Here is a 21,374-nt window from a genome sequence, read left to right on the forward strand (position 1 = left end):
ATCATGTGCAGAGGTAAAGTTAGAGGTCATGCATGTACAATAGACCCCGTTTACAAATAGTGGATGAACTGTAGCTTTGGCCAGTTTACTGTAAAACAAAGATATGTAAATAATGACCCCCTAAAAGTTGAAGCAAATTTGAATATCCGTTCTAACAGCATTAAACTCAGTCATCCGTGTAGTTTCCGTGCAGTTAATTCATAATCAAAAGAGCAACCGTAATGTTAAATAATCACCTCGTCAATAACGGTTTTAAAAAATTCAACTGACACATGTATTGTAATTACTTAACCAGACATGAAGCAAATCACTTCTTTTAAAGGTATACACCTCAACAAACCAGTTTGAAATCAAAAAAATATGAGCTGATGCCACTCTGGTTCTGCTGGTTAAGCGAGCAAGTAATGATTTGGATGAGGGAACAAAATGTAACATCTCAAAGTTTGCAGATGATACCAAATTAGGTGGGAGGATGAATTGTGACGAGGATGCAGAGATCCTACAGCAAGATCTGGACAGGTTGGGTGAGTGGCAAACCAATGGCAGATGCAGTATAATTTGGATGTGTGAGGTTATTCATTTTGTAAGCAAAACCAGGAAGGCAGGTTACTACCTGAATGGTTATAAATTGGGAGAGGGGAGTGTGCAGTGGTACCTGGGGGCCCTTGTGCACCATTCGGTGAAGGCAAGCAGGTCCAGCAGGCGGTAAAGAAGGCTAATGGTATGTTGGCCTTCATTGCGAGAGGTTTGGAGTATCGAAGCAGCGATGTGCTGCTACAATTGTACAGTGCCTTGGTGAGGCCACACTTGGGAGTATTGTGTGCAGTTTTGGTCTCCTTCTCGGAGGAAGGATGTTCTTGCTCTCGAGGGAGTGCAGCGAAGGTTTACCAGACTGATTCCAGGGATGGCAGGACTGTCATATGAGGAGAGATTGATTAGGTTGGGATTGTTGTCCTGCTGGAGTTCAAAAAAATGAGGGAGGATCTAATAGAGACTTGTAAAATTCTGACAGGACTAGACAGGATAGATGCAGGGAAGATGTTAACAATGATGGGGGTGTCCAGAACCAGGGGTCACAGCCTGAGGATTCAGGGTAAACCATTTCGAACAGAGATAAGGAGACAATTCTTCACACAAAGAGAGTGGTGTGCCTGTGGAATTCATTGCCACAGGAAGTAGTTGATGCTAAAACTTTGAATATATTTAAGAGGTGGCTGGATATAGCACTTGGGGAGAATGGGATCAAAGGCTATGGGGAGAAAGCAGAATTAGGCTATCGAGTTGGATGATCAGCCATGATCGTGATGAATGGCGGAGCAGGTTTCCGGTTGCGGCAATGCGGAGCTAAGCCGCACATTCGGCAGCTCCCGCTGAAAACGGACTTTGGGGCTCTTTTCAGGGCCCCCAACGGAGCTATGTCGGCAAATCCCGACGTGGGAAGAGGACAGGAGTCGACCCCTACGGTCCTATGGTCCGGACCAGGAGTGGGGTAAGGAGAAAAACAGAGAAAGCACCCCTGAAAAAGCGGGGGAAGGAAGACAAAATGGCGGCCGGCAGAGACCCGGAGGACTGGAGGCAGTGGGCTCAGGAGCAGCAGGCGACTCTGCTGCGCTGCTTCCAGGAGCTTAAGTTGGAGCTGCTGGAGTCGTTGAAGGTAACCAACAGGAAGCTGATGGAGACCCAGACAGCCGAGGCGGCTGCGATCCAGGAGCTGCAGAAGCAGGCCTCCGAAAGGGAGGACGAGGCCATGGCCGTCGCGGGGAAGGTGGAGATGCATGAGGCGCTCCATAAAAGATGGCAGGAGCGGTTCGAGGAGCTGGACAACTGGTCGAGGAGGAAGAATTTGCGGATCCTGGGCCTCACGGAGGGGCTGGAGGGGTCGGACCTGGCGGCCTATGTGGCGGTTATGTTAAACTCGCTGATGGGGGCTGGGTCCTTCCAGGGGCCCCTGGAGTTAGAGGGGGCCCAGAAAATTCTGGCTAGGAGGCCCAAGCCGAACGAGCCGCCACGGGCGGTGTTGGTGCGGTTTCATCGGTTCGTGGATCGTGAGTGTGTGCTCCGGTGGGCCAAGAAGGAGCGGAGCAGCAAGTGGGAGAACACGGAGGTGCGGATCTTCCAAGACTGGAGTGCGGAGGTGGCGAGGCGGAGGGCCGGGTTTAACCGGACAACGGCGGTGCTTCATAGACGGAGTGTGAAGCTCGGCATGTTGCAGCCGACGCGTCTATGAGTCACCTATAAGGATCGGCACCATTATTTTGAGTCAAACTGAGGGTCTAAGATGGGGGATGCTGTATAATACTGTATTTGTATGGTTTAATGTAAGATGTGGGTTGGCCTTAGGGTGGGTGGGGTGATGTCGATTTGTCTTTTCTGTATGGATTTTTCTGTAGGGGTCTGGTGCACGGGTTCGGGGAGCTGGTGGGGGGGACTGACAATGGGAGTTGCCCTAGAGGAGGCGGGGCCGGGCAGGGCAAAAGCGCGGGCTTTCTGCTGGTTTCCCGCGCTGGGAGATGGTGAGGGCGGGGTCAGGGCTGAGAAGCACGGGTCATTGCTGGCTGTTTTCTTTTCCCGCGCAAGAGCCGGGGGGGGGGGGGGGGGGGGGGGCACCCATTGACTGGCACGATGGAGGAGGGGTAGTCCCACGTGGGGAGGAGTCGGAGGTAGGGCGGGAGTCGCTGGGGTCCGCAGAAGTTAGCTGGCTCACGGGAGTGCTTATGGAGGGAGGGGCGCGGCTAGGAAGGGTCCTAGCCTTTTTGAGGGGGGGGGGGGGGGGGGGGGGGGGGGGAGGAGTTGCCGCCGTGGGAAACTGGCAGAGCGGGGGATGCTGGCCGGTGGTGGGCAAGGGATGGGGTATGGCTAATCGGCAGGGGAGGGGGGCAGGGAGCCCTCTGATCCGGCTGATAACCTGGAATGTGAGGGGGCTGAATGGGCCGGTCAAACGGGCCCGGGTATTTGCGCACCTGAAGGGGCTGAAGGCGGATGTGGCCATGCTCCAGGAGACACACCTGAGAGTGGTGGACCAGGTTCGGCTGAGGAAGGGATGGGTGGGCCAAGTAAGGCTGGATGAGAAGAGTAGTGGGGTGGCGATCCTGGTGGGGAAGAAGGTGTCGTTTGAGGCATTAAATGTGGTGGCTGACAGCGGCGGGAGATATGTGATGGTGAGTGGTAAGCTGCAGGGGGAGCGGGTGGTGTTGGTGAATGTTTACGCCCCACATTGGGATGATGCGGGATTTATGCGGCGTATGTTGGGCCGCATTCTGGACCTGGAGGTGGGGGGCCTGATCATTGGGGGGGGGGGGGACACTTCAACACGGTACTGGATCCCCCATTGGATCGATCCAAGTCCTGGACGGGTAGGAGGCCGGCGGCGGCTAAGGTGTTGAGGGGATTTATGGACCAGATGGGGGGGTGGATCCCTGGAGGTTTGCGAGGCCAAGGGCCAGGGAGTACTCGTTTTTCTCCCATGTACATAAGGCCTACTCGAGGATTGATTTTTTTTGTCCTGAGCAGGGGGTTGGTTACGAGGGTGGAGGATGTGGAATACTCCGCCATTGCCATTTCAGATCATGCCCCACACTGGGTGGACCTCGGGCTGGGGGAAGAGAGGGACCAACGTCCGCTCTGGCGCTTGGAGGTGGGGCTGCTGGCAGATGAGGAGGTGGCCGAGAGGGTTCGGGGGTGTATCGAGAGGTACCTTGAGGCCAATGACAACGGGGAGGTCCGAGTGGGGACGGTCTGGGAGGCATTGAAGGCGGTGATGAGGGGGGAATTGATCTCCGTCCGAACCCATAGGGAGAGGGGGGAGCAGAGGGAGAGGGAGAGACTGATAGGGGAGATGGTGAGGGTGGATAGGAGATATGCGGAGGCTCCAGAGGAGGGATTGCTGGGGGAGAGACGTAGCCTTCAGGCCAGATTCGATCTATTGACTACCAGAAAGGGGGAAGCTCAGTGGAGGAAAGCACAGGGGGCGGTGTATGAATATGGGGAGAAGGCGAGCAGGATGCTGGCACACCAGCTCCGAAAGCGGACGCGGCCAGGGAGATTGGGGGAGTGACGGATAAGGCTGGGAAGGTGGTGCAGAGGGGAGTAGATGTTAATGGGGTCTTCAGAGACTTCTATGGGAACTGTACCGGTCGGAATCCCCGGTGGAGGGGGGTGGAATGGGGCGCTTCTTGGACAAGCTGCGATTCCCGAGGGTGGAGGAGGAGCAGGTGGAGGGACTGGGGGCGCCGATCGAGCTGGAGGAGGTGGTCAAAGGGATAGGGAGCATGCAGTCGGGGAAGGCACCGGGGCCGGACGGGTTTCCGGCGGAATTTTATAAAAGGTATTTGGACCTGTTGGGCCCCCTGTTGGTCCGGACCTTTAACGAGGCACGGGAGGGGGGGGGGGGGGGGGGGGGGGGGGGGGGGGGGGGGCGCTTTGTCCCCAACTATGTCACGGGCGCTGATCTCCTTGATCCTGAAGCGGGACAAGGACCCTCTGCAGTGCGGGTCATATAGGCCGATTTCGCTGCTAAACGCCGACGCTAAGCTGCTGGCAAAGATCCTGGCCACTAGAATAGAGGATTGCGTGCCCGGGGTCATTCATGAGGACCAGACGGGGTTTGTGAAGGGAAGGCAGTTGAATACGAACATGCGAAGGCTTCTCACTGTCATTATGATGCCGGCCATGGAAGGGGAGGCGGAGATAGTGGTGGCATTGGATGCGGAGAAGGCCTTTGATAGGGTTGAGTGGGAGTATTTGTGGGAGGTGTTGGAGAGGTTTGGGTTTGGGGAGGGGTTTATCCGGTGGGCGAGGCTGCTCTACGAGGCCCCAATGGCGAGTGTAGCCACAAACAGGAGGAGGTCGGAGTACTTTCGGCTGTACCGGGGGACCCCCGGGTGCCCCCCGTCCCCCTTGCTCTTCGCGTTGGCGATTGAGCCCCTGGCCGTGGCATTGAGGAAGTCAGGGAACTGGAGGGCCTGGTGCGGGGTGGGGAGGAGCATCGAGTGTCGCTGCATGCGGACGACCTGTTGCTGTATGTGGCGGACACGGTGGGGGGGATGACGAGGTGATGAGGATACTTAGTGAATTCGGGGGTTTCTCTGGGTATAAGTTGAACCTAGGCAAGAGTGAGTTGTTTGTGGTGCATCCGGGGGATCAAGAGGAGGGGATTGGTAGGCTCCCACTGAAGCAGGCAGGGAAGAGCTTCAGGTACCTAGGGGTCCAGGTGGCTGAGAGCTGGGGGGCCCTGCACAAGCTCAACCTCACAAGGTTGGTGGAGCAGATGGAGGAGGAGTTTAAGAGGTGGGATATGTTACCGCTGTCACTGGCGGGGAGGGTGCAGTCCGTTAAGATGATGGTGCTCCCGAGGTTTTTGTTCCTGTTCCAGTGCCTCCCCATCCTTATCCCGAAGGCCTTTTTTAGGAGGGTCAACAGGAGTATCACGGGATTTGTGTGGGCGCATGGGACTCCGAGGGTTCGAAGAGTGTTCCTGGAATGGGGCAGGGATAGGAGGGGGCTGGCGTTGCCCAACCTCTGTGGGTACTATTGGGCTGCCAACGCAGCGATGGTGCGTAAGTGGGTAATGGACGAGGAAGGGGCAGCATGGAAGAGGATGGAGGCGGCGTCATGTGTGGGCACAAGCCTGAAGGCGCTGGTAACGGCGCCGTTGCCGCTCCCTCCAACGAGGTATACCACGAGCCCGGTGGTGGCGGCTACCCTCAAAATCTGGGGGCAATGGAGACGGCATAGGGGAGAAGTGGGGGGCTCGATGGAGGTCCTGATTCGGGGGAACCATCGGTTTGTCCCAGGGAGCATTGATGGCGGATTTCTGGGCTGGCACAGGGTAGGGGTTAGGAGGTTGAGGGACCTGTTTGTGGAGGGGAGGTTCGCGAGCTTGGGGGAGTTAGAGGGGAAGTTTGGGCTCCCCCCGGGGAACATGTTTAGGTACATGCAGGTGAGGGCGTTTGCCAGGCAGCAGGTGGAGGGGTTCCCCTTGCTGCCCCCACGAGGGGTGCGGGATCGGTTGCTCTCGGGGGTGTGGGTTGGAGGAGGGAGGATTTCGGACATATACCGGGTGATGCAGGAGGTAGACGAAGCCTCGGTGGAGGAACTGAAGGGTAAATGGAAAGAGGAGCTGGGTGAGGAGATTGAGGGGGGGACGTGGGCGGATGCCCTGGAGAGAGTGAATTCCTCCTCTTCCTGTACGAGGCTTAGCCTCATACAGTTCAAGGTTCTGCATAGGGCCCACATGACTGGGACGAGGATGAGTAGGTTTTTCGGGGGCGAGGGCAGGTGTGCTAGGTGCTCGGGGAGCCCAGCGAACCACGCCCATATGTTTTGGGCGTGCCCAGCGCTGGGGGAGTTTTGGAAGGGGGTAGCAAGGACGGTGTCGAGGGTGGTGGGATCCAGGGTCAAGCCAGGCTGGGGACTCGCAATTTTTGGGGTTGCAGTGGAGCCGGGAGTGCAGGAGGCGAAAGAGGCCGGTGTTCTGGCCTTTGCGTCCCTAGTAGCCCGGCGGGGGATCTTGCTCCAATGGAAGGATACGAGGCCCCCAAGCGTGGAGGCCTGGATCAATGATATGGCGGGGTTCATTAAATTGGAGAAGGTGAAATTTGCCCTGAGGCGATCAGTACAAGGGTTCTTTAGGCGGTGGCAGCCTTTCCTGGACTTCCTGGCGGAACGGTAGGGAAATAGGCCGGCAGCAGCAGCAACCCGGGGCGGGGGGGGGGGGGGGGGGGGGGTTTTGGATCGGTGGGAGGGAGAACTGTGTACATGGGTTTGTGGGATGTGGCGGGTGCTATCTCTTTCCCTTTTGTTGTTTGGGTGTTCTTTTGTTTTTTTCTTTTGTTTGTAGTTGCTTTTGAAGTTGGGTGGGTATTGTTCTTGGGGTGTTACCGTGGTTGTTTTGTTAATAGAGTTGAGATGTTTATACTTTGTAAAAATTTCAATAAAAATTATTTTTGTTTTAAAAAATGAATGGCGGAGCAGGCTCGAAGGGCCAAAAGGCGGCCTCCTGCTCCTATCTTCTATCTATCTATGTATGTAATTAAGTCATACAGACTAGAGCAGTTCTAATTTTAATTGCAATGTCATGTTGTGGACACTGCTGGAGTACAAGATCAAGCTTGGCTGTGATATAGTCTCTGTAGTAGAGTTAGTCTTCAGAAAACAAAAAGAGAATATGAACAGATATAAAAGAGGCACTGGGGGGGGCGCAACTGCCTCAAATAAATATTAGTCGGGATGTGAAACAGGTAAACGGGTGGCTGCCAAATTAGTACAACAATATTTATGGTTTCTTTCCAGGAAAAGATAACCAGATTTAATAAAGCTGGAGGGACAAAGAAGTACTGAGTCTACTTTTCTTCAGGAATGGTAGAAAATGCTGTTACATTTCCAGCTAGACTGCACAAGCTCAATGAGATCACATGCTCAGCTCTCGTCTCGATTAAATCCCTGCTTTATTTTTTGTTTTTTTTTTGCTGAAATATTGCCATGTGATATTACACAACTGCTTTGACGTTACAACTCTCACACCTGATCAGCTGCATTCTTCTTCTCTAGATCAATAACAGTCCTTTTTGCATCAGCCAGGTTCTGTTCCATATTTTTTAGCTCAATTGCCTTTAAAAAAAGCAAAGAAAACAATACTATTAATTAATCCAAAAATGGTACAAGAATTAAAGCAACACTCATGCCTGTTGTCACCGACTAGAAAGGCATCAGGAATGTTGGCACACCTGACCTGCAATGCACTTTCCAACCCCAATTCAAATTTGTGTTTTATAACTGGAGATAAACATTTGAATTGAGAATGCATTGCAGTATATACAAAGTGGAAAGGATGATTACAGGTGTAAGTAAAGGTCTTCGGAAACATGTTGGAAAGAGCTTAACAGAGGCAGTTGGTGAGGCTCTTAAGCTCAAAGGCCACATTGAGCAATATATTGATTTGTAAAAAAAAAAAAAATCTTTAATACCATTTGCAAATAGACTATTAAAAAAGATGTATTCCTGATGAGAATTTTAATAATAACTGACAAATGAATAGAATATTTGGGGAACAATCAATCCTAATGTGATTGTTTTATTTACTCTACTATCAGATTTCAGTTTGCATTTCAAAAATCTGAATGCCTGTCCAGTTTCAGATGAAAAATAAATCATAGATTGACTATCTGTCCAGCAAGTGGCCCTTAAAATACTGCAACACAAATAAACTTTGTTTTATGCTAACTGAAATCAACACTGCAGCTCACGTTATATTGGCATTCCAAGATCCCATACGGATGCATGCATATGTGTTAGCAAACACCATCTAACCGAGAGCAAAAAGCAAGTGGCTAAATTGATTTCTATCACACGACACATGGTTTCCATTTCTGCCTTTTTATGGCACATGTTAAATCTCTTATTTGATGTAGTGTAAACAAATCCAGATGGCACCAGCCAATATGGTACAAAACTTCACACTGGTAGAATATGCTAAATGGACCACTAAAACTTTTCCAACACCTCGACTGCAACCCTGGCTTAGTTTGGGTTAGAGAGCATAAACTAGAGATCCAATCTGAAATCTTCTTGAAGTACAACGTTCAGTTGCTTACTGGCTAAATTTGTTTTTTGTCTACCATTTTGCTTTCGGGAAAAATACAAATTTGCTTTTATTAAAGTAGCAAAAATGAGCTTGGAAAGTATCCGCAATGGGCAGTAGATGTACCGCGTGGGCACAAGACTACGAGTGTGGCTGTAAAGGAAGAAACCTTACAGAAAGAAACAATACAATAACTTCAAATGAAGGTGGCACAGTGGATAGCACTGTTGTTTCACATCTCCAGGGTCCCATGTTCAACTCCCGATTTGGGTCACTCATTCTCACTGTGTCTCCGTGAGTTTCCGCCGGGTGCTCCGGTTTCCTCCCACAAGTTCCGAAAGATGTGCTGTTAGGTGAATTGGACACTTGTACCTGAACAGACACTGGAATGTGGCAAATAGGGGCTTTATACAGCAACTTCATTGCAGTGTTAATATAAGCCTACTGCGACAATAAAGATTATTATTAGCACAACATGCAGCAGAGCAGAAGTATGCAAAGTTCCATCCCTATTCGTGCGGGAGGGGGGGGGAATTCAATTCGGGATTGAAGGATAACGTTGGTATGTCCAAGAGTTAATTTTTGAATTAGCATGTTACTACTTGCAAGGGCATTCACTGCAGTACACCAGTCACCAAAAAGTATTTGGAAAGATCTTTGTAAGAAATGCATTCAGAAATGGCATACTGCGGGGATATTTGTGGGTTCACTCAAATTTTCCCTAGAAGCAATCTGATTTTTGTTTTGCACTATAGACATTTTCTCATGCCAGACATACAGTCACATGAGCACATACCTGTTAGAATATTTTTCCCTTTTTAATCCTTGGATGATGCATCTTTCCTATAGTGCGCAATAGAATACTCTAAGAAGATTGAAGACTTCATCGCCAGTGTAAGCTAGTTAACAGAGCTCAGCCAGGGTTGCAGTAGAGGTGCTATGTAAGGACATGCAGAGGGGAAGCAGTGAGCTGAACTCAAAATTCTAAGTTAGCCATTAAACAGTAGTACTGTACAGGAACAACGCACTAAGTTATTCAAAACTACAAAAAGGGGAAGGGGTTAGTAATTTAAAAAACAGGCCCAGTTTCCAAAATCATATGTACCTGTTGCTCAGATTTCAACAATAGCTCAGAAGCCTGTTTCTTCAGTAGGTCTTTTTCATCTAAAGCCATCAAAAGTTCCCTGCATAAAGGTAAATCAATGATTTGGTGAAAAAAAACCCGCCAAGATTAGAACAGTTACCGGCACAGCTATCGTGAAAGTAATAAATACACAAATATTACTCTTATTCAATAAGGATATTAAAATGTGTATTGCAACTTTTAAAAACCCAGTTAAAATGACTACTCCAATACCATTTTACCTACATAAATATCCATTGGAAATGAACTAAATATTTATCTCTACCTGTTTGTTATCAAAGTTTTGAAACATATGTAGCTGAATGTTTTTTTAAAAATTTAGAGTACCCAATTAATTATTTTCCAATTAAGGGTCAATTTAGCGTGTCCAATCCACCTACCCTGCACATCTTTGGGTTGTGGGGGCGAAACCCACGCAAACACAGGGAGTATGTGCAAACCCCACACGGACAGTGACCCTGAGCCGGGATCGAACCTGGGGCCTCGAGCCGTGAGGCAGCAGTACTATCCACTGCGCCACCATGCTGCCCTCTGTAGCTGAATGTTAATTATGTTTTAGAATATATAACAGAAATGCATAATGAACATATTAAATATTCACTCTACCTCCTCTTTCTAAAGTCTATTAGGTTGTAGTAAATTGGAGAACTGTCGTAAAATATGAATTTCTACACTGAAGGATGTGGACTGAACACAGTACCAACCAATGCATAGGCTGAGCAACTACCTGCACTTTGAGGTCCACCTTCACATCAATTCTGCCAAGTAGAAAAATGCATTCAAAAAGACATCCAGCATCATACTCCTTCAAAGCACCACATAATACACCAACACATCTGGGCTCCACTGGCTACAAAGAAATTTCAACTTGAAGGGCACTGGAGATGTACCTATACACCACTGCAATTATAAAACTTGAACTTCTAAATGTGAATGAACAAGCTGAAGAAAGAAATCCCTATGCTCGCACTTACAACTCACATGTGTAAAATAAACCTTCAGCTTAATGCCATGCTACTTCCACACATGATCTGGGTGGCTCAGAATACTGGGTCTGCTCTAATCACCACATCAAAGTTCTGGAATACTTTCACCAAACACAAAGTTCATCATGAGAATTTGATGGAAACGTAAATCACAAACAGCAAGGATTTCCCCATTATGCTGGGCTCAACAACATGGAATCCAGAACAGGCTATGCCTCCCACATAGATGTGTATGATCACATAATCCACAGGCATATCCTCTATGGAGAAGGGTCTCAGGGAAAATGACATCAAGGTAGTCAGTACAAACAATATTTATTTTTTATTTTTATAAAAAGAGCCTCACAAACCTCTGCATTGCCGACCACCTCCCTGAAGAAAACATTACAGCCAGCTGGCCCATGTGGAGGCAAGAACCAAAAATGTGGTTTGACATGTTTCGACTTCTATTTATGTCAAATTTGCAACATTCATTGTACCCAAAGGAATGCTAGAAGTGGTACAGCTGCAGAGGTTGCCCTGAGCAACAGCAATGAGCTCCCAAGTTCTGCAGACACCCATGCCGACCCCATAATCAGGCTCTTCAGTCACGAGAAGCCCCACAGATGACAATGAAATCATTTACAGCTTGAACACTTGAACAATCAGGAATCTACCACAAGATGGAAACAAACCAGTATTAAAACGCCTTAGTGTAGTTTGCTGCCGGAATATAGAGCCAAAATAAAACTTACTTTGAATTATTTTCAATGTCTTGTTGAAGTTGTGAAGTAAGTTTTTCATTTCGTTCTTTTTCAGTTTCTAAAAGCTCCAGTAAAGACTACATTTAATGCAAAATAAAACGATTGAAGGAAACATTTCCAAATGGATTCCAAAACAATTCTTAAGATTTCTAAGCAGATTTTAAAACACGATGGCACATGGATATGGATGGTTGGCTGAGCTTTGGCATCTCATGCACATGCTAGATGTGTTTAATTCAGAAAGGGAATAGCCATAACAATGAATAGGTTTGCTGGTAGAGTAATGGGAAAAATCAGCATCCATTTCCAAGCATATGGCTTGCTATTAACCAGTGATGGTTCATCTTTTGCTTTCCATATAAATTGAATCTGCCATTCAAACGGTGTATACAAGCACAATTAATTTTTACTTAAATCATGCACGGCAAAACATTTTTCCCACTGGACATATTTGTCAGTACAATAAAGCACTGATTATATATACAGTTCAGTATTGCACCAAGTCAAGCACAAACCAGAGTTTTTAACATCTTATTTCTTATGTACGGTCAAAGTGGAAAATAAACATATTCTAAAGCGGTGTTAGCTGAGTTCTCATACAGAAATCTTATTTTCTAGAAGTTAAAGTTTGAGATTTCATAGGCTAATTGGAAATTTTGGCCAGTTATTTGAGGGAAGTTCTTTACCACCAATGCCTAAACCTCTGCTTTCAGATACATCTGAAATTTTTAATGTTTCGCCGAGCTTAAAATATGAAATGTTGATCAAGGTTGAAGCATTAAAACAATGAAGCTAACATTTAGTGCATTACTTTATCAGAAAGCACTTTTTCCTTGCTTTCAAAGTCTCCTGACTTCATGTATCATGGCCAGGTACACGGTGAAAAAGAATCTGTTCATTCCACATCAGCGCTATTGTCGAGTTTAGTAAGTGAATTTCATCCTCCCACCACACGCACGCACAAGCAAAAATCAAGACAATTACTGTTATAATGAATTTTTATTATGCATCTTGTTATTTAACTCCATTGCTGATGTCATCAGAAAGTGCTGTGACATCATTAGTTGCTACCTGTGTATATTTAAATTTAACAGCCATTAGTTCTAATTCTATTTGTTCCTGTTATTTCAATGTTTAGCTAGTTGCTCCCGTTTTTGTGTCCATACTGTATTTTAAACTTTATAGATATATATATATATATATTAAAATAAATTTACATGGGTTTTTGATTACCTTTTTGAGGTCAATTTAGCTCATCTTTTTGGCGACGAGAATAAAACAATTCAAGTTTCAGCACATTCAACACAAAGTTTTTCCTAACTACCAACAGAAGATAAGTTAGCAGCACCGTGGCTATGTTTGGGTATGTCAGTGAGTTTATGGAACGAGAACTAGACCGAATCTGTGGAAAGGTTGAAACACTTTTTCCTCAGACAAGGCTAGAAAGTTCAATTTTCCTGAGTGTGTGTGGGGAAAGACTTGCAAGCGAGTGAGAAATTTAGCTACACCATGGAAACCAAGAGATATTTTATTTGTGCATTTAGTTACACTCGTTCAGAATCACCACAATCCTAAGTCCATAGTAATTGGACATTGTTTCAAATTCCATAGTCATTTTCAGAAGACGGCATGGTCTGTAGCTAACTTTGTTGCTGAATTGTGCCAGCTCTTGAACATTACGAGTTTGCGGCAGTTTTGAAAGACATGCTTCGGGATAGACTAGTGTGTGGCATTAACGAGGACAGTATTCAGCAGTATTTGCTGGGAGACGGCTTAGAGGTTTTTCAAGGCATGGGAATGGCTGCCAAAAATCCAAAAAGATATTCAGAAGGCTAATGGTGGCACGCATCAAGTAAAGAAAGGAGCTACAAGTAAATACGTGAACACAGTGGAATGTTTTAGATGCAGAAGGACACACTATTCAAATCATTGTAAGTTTATGGACGCTGTTTGTCACCAGGAGAATAAAAAGGGACATTTAGCAAAGAAGTGCCGGGGTGCTGAGAGAAAGTTGAAGGCGAAGCAGGGAACTTCAAATGCAAGAATGCCTCCGTCGACGGTGCATCGCTTGGAAAGTTCAGACCAGGCAGAGGAGCACTACTAGCATGACATGTTTAGTATTGGTGAGGGGCATGCCGAGCCTATTTATGCTACCGTGGAGGTCCAGGGACAGAAAATAAAGATGGAGGTAGACACAGAGCCTCTATATTGCTAATCAGTGAGACCGTCAGGAAGATTTGGGGCTCTAAGCAGGTTCCAGCCCGTACTCAGGCAGGAATCAACATTCGAACATACACTGGCGTGACTATTGCTTGGGGCATTAAAAGGTAGACATTGCATACAACAGTCAAGAAGCAAGAGCATGGCTCCTGGTGATAAAAGGGCAGAGGTCTCGTCTACTCAGCCTTGACTTGTTCAGGAAAATTAAGTTGAACTGGGGAGAGTTAAAGCACAGAAAAGTAACAGAGGATGTCATTCAGAAATATCCTGAGGTTTTCAAAGACAAACAGGGTACATTGCAGGGCACAACAGTTAATTGCTCGTAGATCTTCAGACTACTCACTTTTTCAAACCGAGGACAGCGCCCTACGCCTTGAAAGGCAAAGTGAAGCAATTAACTGAACCACCTGTGTTACTGCGCAGATCACAGTGCAGTGGTAAAGCTCCTGAAAACTGACATAATTAAGGCATTAGTTTCACCATATTTGTGTCTTTAGGGGGTTAAAATTTATCGGGGGGGGGCGCAAAGAAGTGTTATAGAGTGTTATTATTATGTATCTTCTTAATTAAATTCATTACTGAGGACATAATTAGTTGTTGTTATAGGTGTATATTGGTATTTAGCTGCCGTTATTTCTAATTCTATTCTACTACTATCATTTCTATGTTTAGCTAGTTGCTCCCACTTTTTAAGTCCATATTGTATTCTTGTATTTTAAACTTCATTATTTTTATATATTAAAGAAAAATAACTTGTAAAGTGTTTCAACTACCTTTTTGTGGTCAAGTTACAATTACAACGACCCTTTACACACAGTACAGTTTGCATATATTTAAATATTCCCTTTACTCACACTAATTTTAGTCCGTAGCACTTCACTTTGCTCCTTCATTTGTTCCAGACTTTCACGCAGCTGACCAGTTTCATACGCTTTAAACTCCACAACCTCCTGCAGGTTATCGCAAGAGTCTTGGAGTGACCTCTTCTCTTCCAAAACTTCCTCATGCTCCAGCCTGGAAGGGAAGTTGTATATTAGGTTGGAACCCTATTTTTACATTTACCACACCACCAAAGATTATTAACAACAACTTTTCAATTTAACTACAATGGCCTTACTTCAATACAAATTGAAGTAACTTCGATTTAACTACAATGGCCTTACTTCAATACAAATTGAAGTAACTTCAATTTAACTACAATTTTGTAGTAATGATGGTGAAACGGTCCGGTGTTTGCGGTCACTACTCTTCTGGAACGGACAGCTATCTGCTGTCCACACATGCAGCAGCTAACTGTGAAAATGCAGATGTTGCTATCAACAATTCTATGCTTCTCCACAAGATGTGTAATTGAGGCCCAACCAAACAGCATTCAATTAGAAATCACGGAACTTGTGAACTTGCCCTTTCATGCTGTAATATCGCTATTAAAACCCCTTGAGAAAAAATTACACAATTAACAAATTGTATTTATATAGTGCTTTTTTTTTTGCTTTTTAAAAAATATAAATTTAGAGTATTCAATTCATTTTTCTAATTAAGGGGCAATTTAGCGTGGCCAATCCACCTATCCTACACATCTTTTGGAATGTGGAGGTAAAACTCACGCAAACATGGGGAGAATGTGCAAACAGTGACCCAGAGAAGGGATCAAACCTGGGACTTTGGCGGCATGCGGCAGCAGTGCTAACCACTGCGCCACAGTGCTGCCATTTTATATAGTGCTTTTAACGTAATAAAACATCTCCCTGTATTTCACAGGAACACTACATCACTGAGCCACATAAAAAGGATATTAGAGTGGAGGTTGAGGGAGGGAATTCCAGAGGTTAGGCATTTGCCCATCAATAGCAGAGCAATTAAAACTGGTTTGCTCCAGAAGCCAGAATTACAGAAGCTCAGATATTGGTGGGTTGCCGGACTTGAAGTGTTTAGAGATAGCGAGAGGTGAAGCCATGGAGGAATTTGAATTTTTTTTTTTTTAAATTGAGGCTTTAATTATAGCAGGAGTTAATATAGGTGAGCAAGTACAGGGATAACGAGTGATTAGGTGGAAATTAGGACAAAGGAATTTTGGATGACCTCAAGCTTAGAGCAAACGTGGGCAGCACAGTTGCATCACAGCTCCAGGGTCCCAAGTCCGATTCCAGGCTTGGGTCACTGACTGTGCGGAGTCTGCACGCTCTCCTAGCATGGGTTTCCTCCGGGTGCTCTGGTTTCCTCCCACTGTCCAAATATGTGCAGGTTAGGTGGATTGGCCATGATAAATTTCCCTTAGTGTCCAAAAAAGGTTAGGTGGGGTTACTGGGATAGGGTGGAGGCATGAGCTCAAATAGTGTGCTCTTTCCAAGAGCCAGTGCAGATTCGCTGGGCCGAATGGCCACCTTCTGCACCGCAAACTCTTATGATTCTAAGTTGTGAGGCTGGCTAGGGCTATGTTGGAATATCAAATCTAGAGTCAACAAAGGCATGAATGAGGGTTGGAGACAGTGGAGGGGTTGAGAGAGCTGATGGTGAAGTGAGTACCATCAATGCATATTTGGAAACAGATGTGTTTTTGGTTGATGTCTCCAAGGGGAAGAATAAATAGGAGAGGGTCAAGGAGACAGTAGATGATTAACTGGCTACAATTAAAGAGATACGAATGAATTCAGTCCTGGATGATGGTGGAGAGACGTTGGAGGATGGTGTGATCTACCATATCAAAGGATGCAACTAAGTAGAGAGGGACAAGGCGGGATAATTTATCTTTGTCGTTATCACTTAGGATGTCATTTGTGACTTTGATATGAGCAGTTTCAGTACTATGACAGAAGAGGAAACCGGAGAAAGTTCCAAGAAAGATGGAAATTAATGCTTGGTTAATGAGGTGTCACGAGATTTTTAATGACAGTCTATGTCACAACTACTGAAGAACCTTGTTGCCCTGGAAAACTAATTATATATTTGTGTAATGTCAAATGTTTCCATTCTGATAATATTTCAAAGTTTATTTAACAGTAATTGTTTTCAGGTTTGATATTTCAGCTTTGCTCTCGGGGAAAGTGTAGGGTAGTCAGTGCATTTTACATCCCGATTTCCTGCGATTATTGTTTACCCTGATTGATGATATCATTGTTGCTGGACCCCTTGACTCAGCAGCAGATTTATATCGATGTTTAAAACAGTGAGATTCACGTGACAAGAGATCGCTAGGGGCAGCTTGGAGGTCAACAGTGAGCATTGTCACTTTGTTGCCGACCACAAAAACTGAGCCAATACTGTTGACAGATGGTTTATAAACACCTGCCATTATTAGTGGGCATGACATAAACTGTACCTGATTTTATCCAGCTGTAACTGGACATTGATGAACTGCTCAGAAAGTTGACAGTGTTCTGCATCTTGTTTAATTTTGTAGGTGTTGTATTCCTCCTTTACATTTGTAAGCTCCTTGTCAGCTGAATGCAGCACAACGCGCAAGTCGTTTACTTCACTTTGTAATACTGTCAAAACAGAAAAGTAGCTGCCGTAATTGATTTGCAGCTTTAGAAGCAACCAACCAGCATGCATAGAACATAACAGCGCAGTACGGGCCCTTCGGCCCTCGATGTTGCGCCGACCCGTGAAACCATCTGAAGCCTATCTGACCTACACTATTCCATTTTCATCCATATGTCTATCCAGTGACCACTTAAATGCCCTTAAATTTGGCGGGTCTACTACTGTTGCAGGCAGGGCGTTCCACACCCCTACTACTCTCGGAGTAAAGAAACTGCCTCTGACATCTGTCCTATATCTACCACCCCTCAATTTAAAGCTATGGCCCCTCGTGTTGGTCATCACCATCCGAGGAAAAAGACTCTCACTGTCCACCCTATCTAACCCTCTGACTGTCTTGTATGTCTCTATTAAGTCACCTCTTAGCCTTCTCCTCTCTAACGAAAACAACCTCAAGTCCCTGAGCCTTTCCCCGTAAGACCTTCCCTCCATACCAGGCAACATCTTAGTAAATCTCCTCTGAGCCCTTTCCAAAGCTTCTACATCCTTCCTATAATGTGGTGACCAGAACTGCACGCAGTACTCCAGGTGCGGCCGCACCAGAGTTTTGTACAGCTGCAGCATGACCTCGTGGCTCCGAAACTCAATCCCCCTATGTTTTGAAATGCATGTTTTGAAATTAACAAAGTAAAACATCACGCTAAAGAAACAATTGCAACAAAGGGCAATTTTGATCCAGCATCTTTTTTAAATGGTAAAACACAACAGCTGAATTGCAAAATTCACAATTCCACAGATCAAGCTTGCAACAAAAAAAAACAAAAAAAATTTTAAAAATCCAGATCAGGTAAATTCAATAATCCCAACAGGGTAAAAGGAAGCACAGGTCGAAGAATCAGTGCTGAAGTCTTCTAGCCTAATCAAAGAACCAACTTTTGCAAGTACAATCATAGAATCCCTACAGTGCAGGGGTAAGCCATTTGGCCCATTGAGTCTGCACCGACCCCCTGAAAGATCACCCTACCTAGGCCCACTCCACCTCCCTATCCCTGTAACCTAACCTACACATCTTTGGGCACCAAGGGGCAATTTAGCATAGCCAATCCACTTAACCTGCACACCTTTGGACTGCGGAAGGAAACTGGAGCACCTGGAGGAAACCCATGCAGCAAGGGGGGAAACATGTAAACACACAAAATCAAAATCAAACCCGGGACCCTGGCGCTGTGAGACAGCAGTACTAAACACTGTACCTCCTTCTACAATGGGAAGATAGCCTCACTGAATTTACCCATGTCTAATCAGTAAATACCTGATCCCTAGCATTTTTTGCTCTTTAACGGCTACATTAAGAGGATTATTGTTTCTAATATATTTCCACCCTCAAAGCTGAAAAATTACATTGTTACACAAATGAGGATGGGACAAAGATTTAAAAAAGACGAGAGGAACCAGAGTGGAATAAAGTAACTTCAGTTAAGTAACAAAGAACAGTACAGCACAGGAACAGTCCCTTCGGCCCTCCAAGCCTGCGCCAACAATGCTGCCCGTCTCACCTAAAACCTTCTACACTTCCTAGATCCTTTCCCCTTTATTCTCACCCCATTCATATATTTGTCAAAACACAATTAGAAACAGCCAAACACTAAATGGTATATAGGGTAAGTAAATAACCAAGAAAGTTAAATGCTAGACAGTCAAAGGTTTTGCAGAGAGATCTAAACCAGCAACCAAATTTGGCAAAGAAATTACAACGGAAACTCAACACTGACAAATGCAAGGGAATGCATATTGGAAGAAAAAAATGAACAAAATAGCAAACTAGCACATAGACACTTTGAAAGAAACTGGAGAACAACAATAAACTCAGTACTTTTAATTTAATGGCAATGTGGAAAAACCCCAATTAAAATAGAATGGTAGCCAAAACATTGAAGCGCAAGTTACGCTGTAGCTTTGTGATGCAATATCAGACCGTATGCTTTTAGATCACCTTCAAAATAACAGGATGTTCAGATAGACATTATTTTGAGGAGATTACATGCCAGCTGTCCTACAATCTGGGAATCATATTATGGTTTAAATGTTAGAAATTCCGGGCAGCATGGTGGAGCAGCTGTTAGCATTGCTGCCTCACGGCGCCAAGGACCCAGGTTCGATCTCGCCCCCGGGTCACTGTTCGTGGGGAGTTTGTACATTTTCCCCATGTCTGCATGGGTCTCACCCCCACAATCCAAAAAGATATGCAGCTAGATTGCCCGTAATTGGAAAAAGAGAATTGGGTACTCTAAATTTACTTTTTAAAATTAGAAATTCCGTTCAGACATGCAATTGGAAATTGGAACAAGCCCAGTTAGACCGTCAGGTATAGGAGCAGAAATAGGCATTTGGTCCATCACATCCACTCCGCCATTCAATGAGATCTTGACTGATTCACTTAGTGATTAAAAATCTGTCTAAGTGGTTTCCCCCTGCTCCCCAGTAAGGGGGCGAGTGATAGGGTGCTCTCGGGGTCGGGTCGGAGGGGGGAAGATATCAGACATTACAAGATAATGCAGGAGGCGGAAGAAGCATCCAGGGAGGAGCTGAAAGCCAAGTGGGAAGGGAGAGCTGAAGAGCAGATAGAAGACGGGCAGTGGGCGGATGCACTGGAGAAGGTCAATTCTTCCCCTCGTGTGCGAGACATGAGCCTCATTCAATTTAAGGTGCTGCATAGAGCTCACATGACGGGGACAAGGATGAGCCGGTTCTCTTGGGGGTGAGGACAGGTGGTCAGATGTCTGGGAAGCCAGCGAACCATGTGCTATGTTCTGGCATGTCCGGTGCTGGAAGGGTTCTGGAGGGGGTGGCAAGGACGGTGTCGAAGGTGGTGGGGTCCAGGGTCAAACCAGGATGGGGGCTTGCGATCTTTGGGGTCGGGGTAGAAACGGGGTACAGGAGGCTAGGGAGGCCGTAATATGGCCTTTGCGTCCCTAGTGGCTCGACGAAGGATATTAATCAATGGAAGGACGCGAGGCTCCAAGTGTTGAAACTTGGATAACGATCTGGCTAGCTATATTCAGCTAGAAAGGATCAATTGACCTGAGAGGGTCGGTACAGGGATTCTCCAGGCGGTGGCAACCTTTCCTTGAATTTTTAGATCAGAGATAGACGTCGGGGTCGTGGCAGCAGCAACCGGGGGGGGGGGCAGCAATGGTCGTGGGGGGACATGTACGACTGTAACGCGGGCAAGTTGCTCGCTGCTCATGTCTGGAAACTGTAGGCTGCCTTGTTTGTTAAGTTGTGATTGGGGGGGGGAGAGGAGGACTGGTGCGTGCGATGAGAGGGCGGGCGAGGGAGGGATATTCTGCCTAGAGGGATTGTGTTGTATATAATTTAAAAATAGTAGGGGTAAATGTTTGTATGGAAAACTCTTAATAAAAATTATTTTTAAAAAAAAATCTGTCTAAGTATTGAAGATACTTAATGATCCAATCTCTATGGTAAAGAATTCCAGATTCACTACCATCAGCCGAAACTCCTCCCATCTGTTTTAAATGGGCAACCCCTTACTGAGGATATGTCCTCTGGTCCTAAACCCTCCCACAAGGGAAAACAGTCTCTCAGCATCTATCCTGTTAAGCCCCCTGAGAATCTTCCAAGAATCCTTAAATTCTGAAAAAGACCGAGTTGCATGCATTTAAGGGGGGGCTAGATCATGAAGGAGATGGAAGTAGAAGGGTATACTGATGGGGCGAGATGATGTAGTGCAAGTACGGTGGCAGGAGGTTCATGTGGTTATAAATGCAGACATTGACCAGTTCAGCCAAATGGTGTTTCTCTGTGCTGTGTATTCTATGCAAATTGGTGCTTTCAATGTTGTTTGGCCATCACCAGGCTTGAGTATTACTTTGGTTGCAACTGGGGGGGTCAAGCCAAGACAACAATGAATTCAGGCATCTACAGGAATAATGAGATATCAGAGGCATCTTAAAATTTAGCTCAATTATGGGACACCAGAGCATTAATGAAAGTCAACATCTGACCTGGGAGGTTAGAAACCTTAGCACATAGATGGAAATACACAAAGAATTACATTGTTGTAACCAATTAAGTATGTATTTCACCTACTATCATTTTTATTCTGATAATCCTGCAGCTCTTTCTCAAAACGTTTATTCTTCATAATGAGCTCCTGTTGGTCCTTGCTCCTATCATTCCGTTCAGATGCGATGAGCTAAGAG

General features: G+C 46.0%; 1 protein-coding gene across 2 annotated transcripts in view; it reads right to left on the reverse strand.

Annotated features, from left to right (window-relative positions):
- The window catches only part of kif15 (kinesin family member 15), a 230,583-nt gene that overhangs the window by 21,308 nt on the left and 187,901 nt on the right, over window positions 1-21,374 (reverse strand). For both annotated transcript variants that reach the window (XM_038796594.1, XM_038796595.1), the window contains 6 exons: window positions 21,262-21,367; window positions 16,991-17,156; window positions 14,526-14,685; window positions 11,443-11,528; window positions 9,684-9,762; window positions 7,522-7,608 (listed from right to left, as the gene is read on the reverse strand). In XM_038796594.1, the coding sequence (XP_038652522.1) occupies window positions 7,522-7,608; window positions 9,684-9,762; window positions 11,443-11,528; window positions 14,526-14,685; window positions 16,991-17,156; window positions 21,262-21,367 (684 nt within the window). The remainder of the gene's footprint in view (window positions 1-7,521; window positions 7,609-9,683; window positions 9,763-11,442; window positions 11,529-14,525; window positions 14,686-16,990; window positions 17,157-21,261; window positions 21,368-21,374) is intronic.

The sequence above is a fragment of the Scyliorhinus canicula genome, chromosome 5 (genome assembly GCF_902713615.1).
Source record: "Scyliorhinus canicula chromosome 5, sScyCan1.1, whole genome shotgun sequence".
Taxonomy (NCBI): Eukaryota; Metazoa; Chordata; class Chondrichthyes; order Carcharhiniformes; family Scyliorhinidae; genus Scyliorhinus; species Scyliorhinus canicula.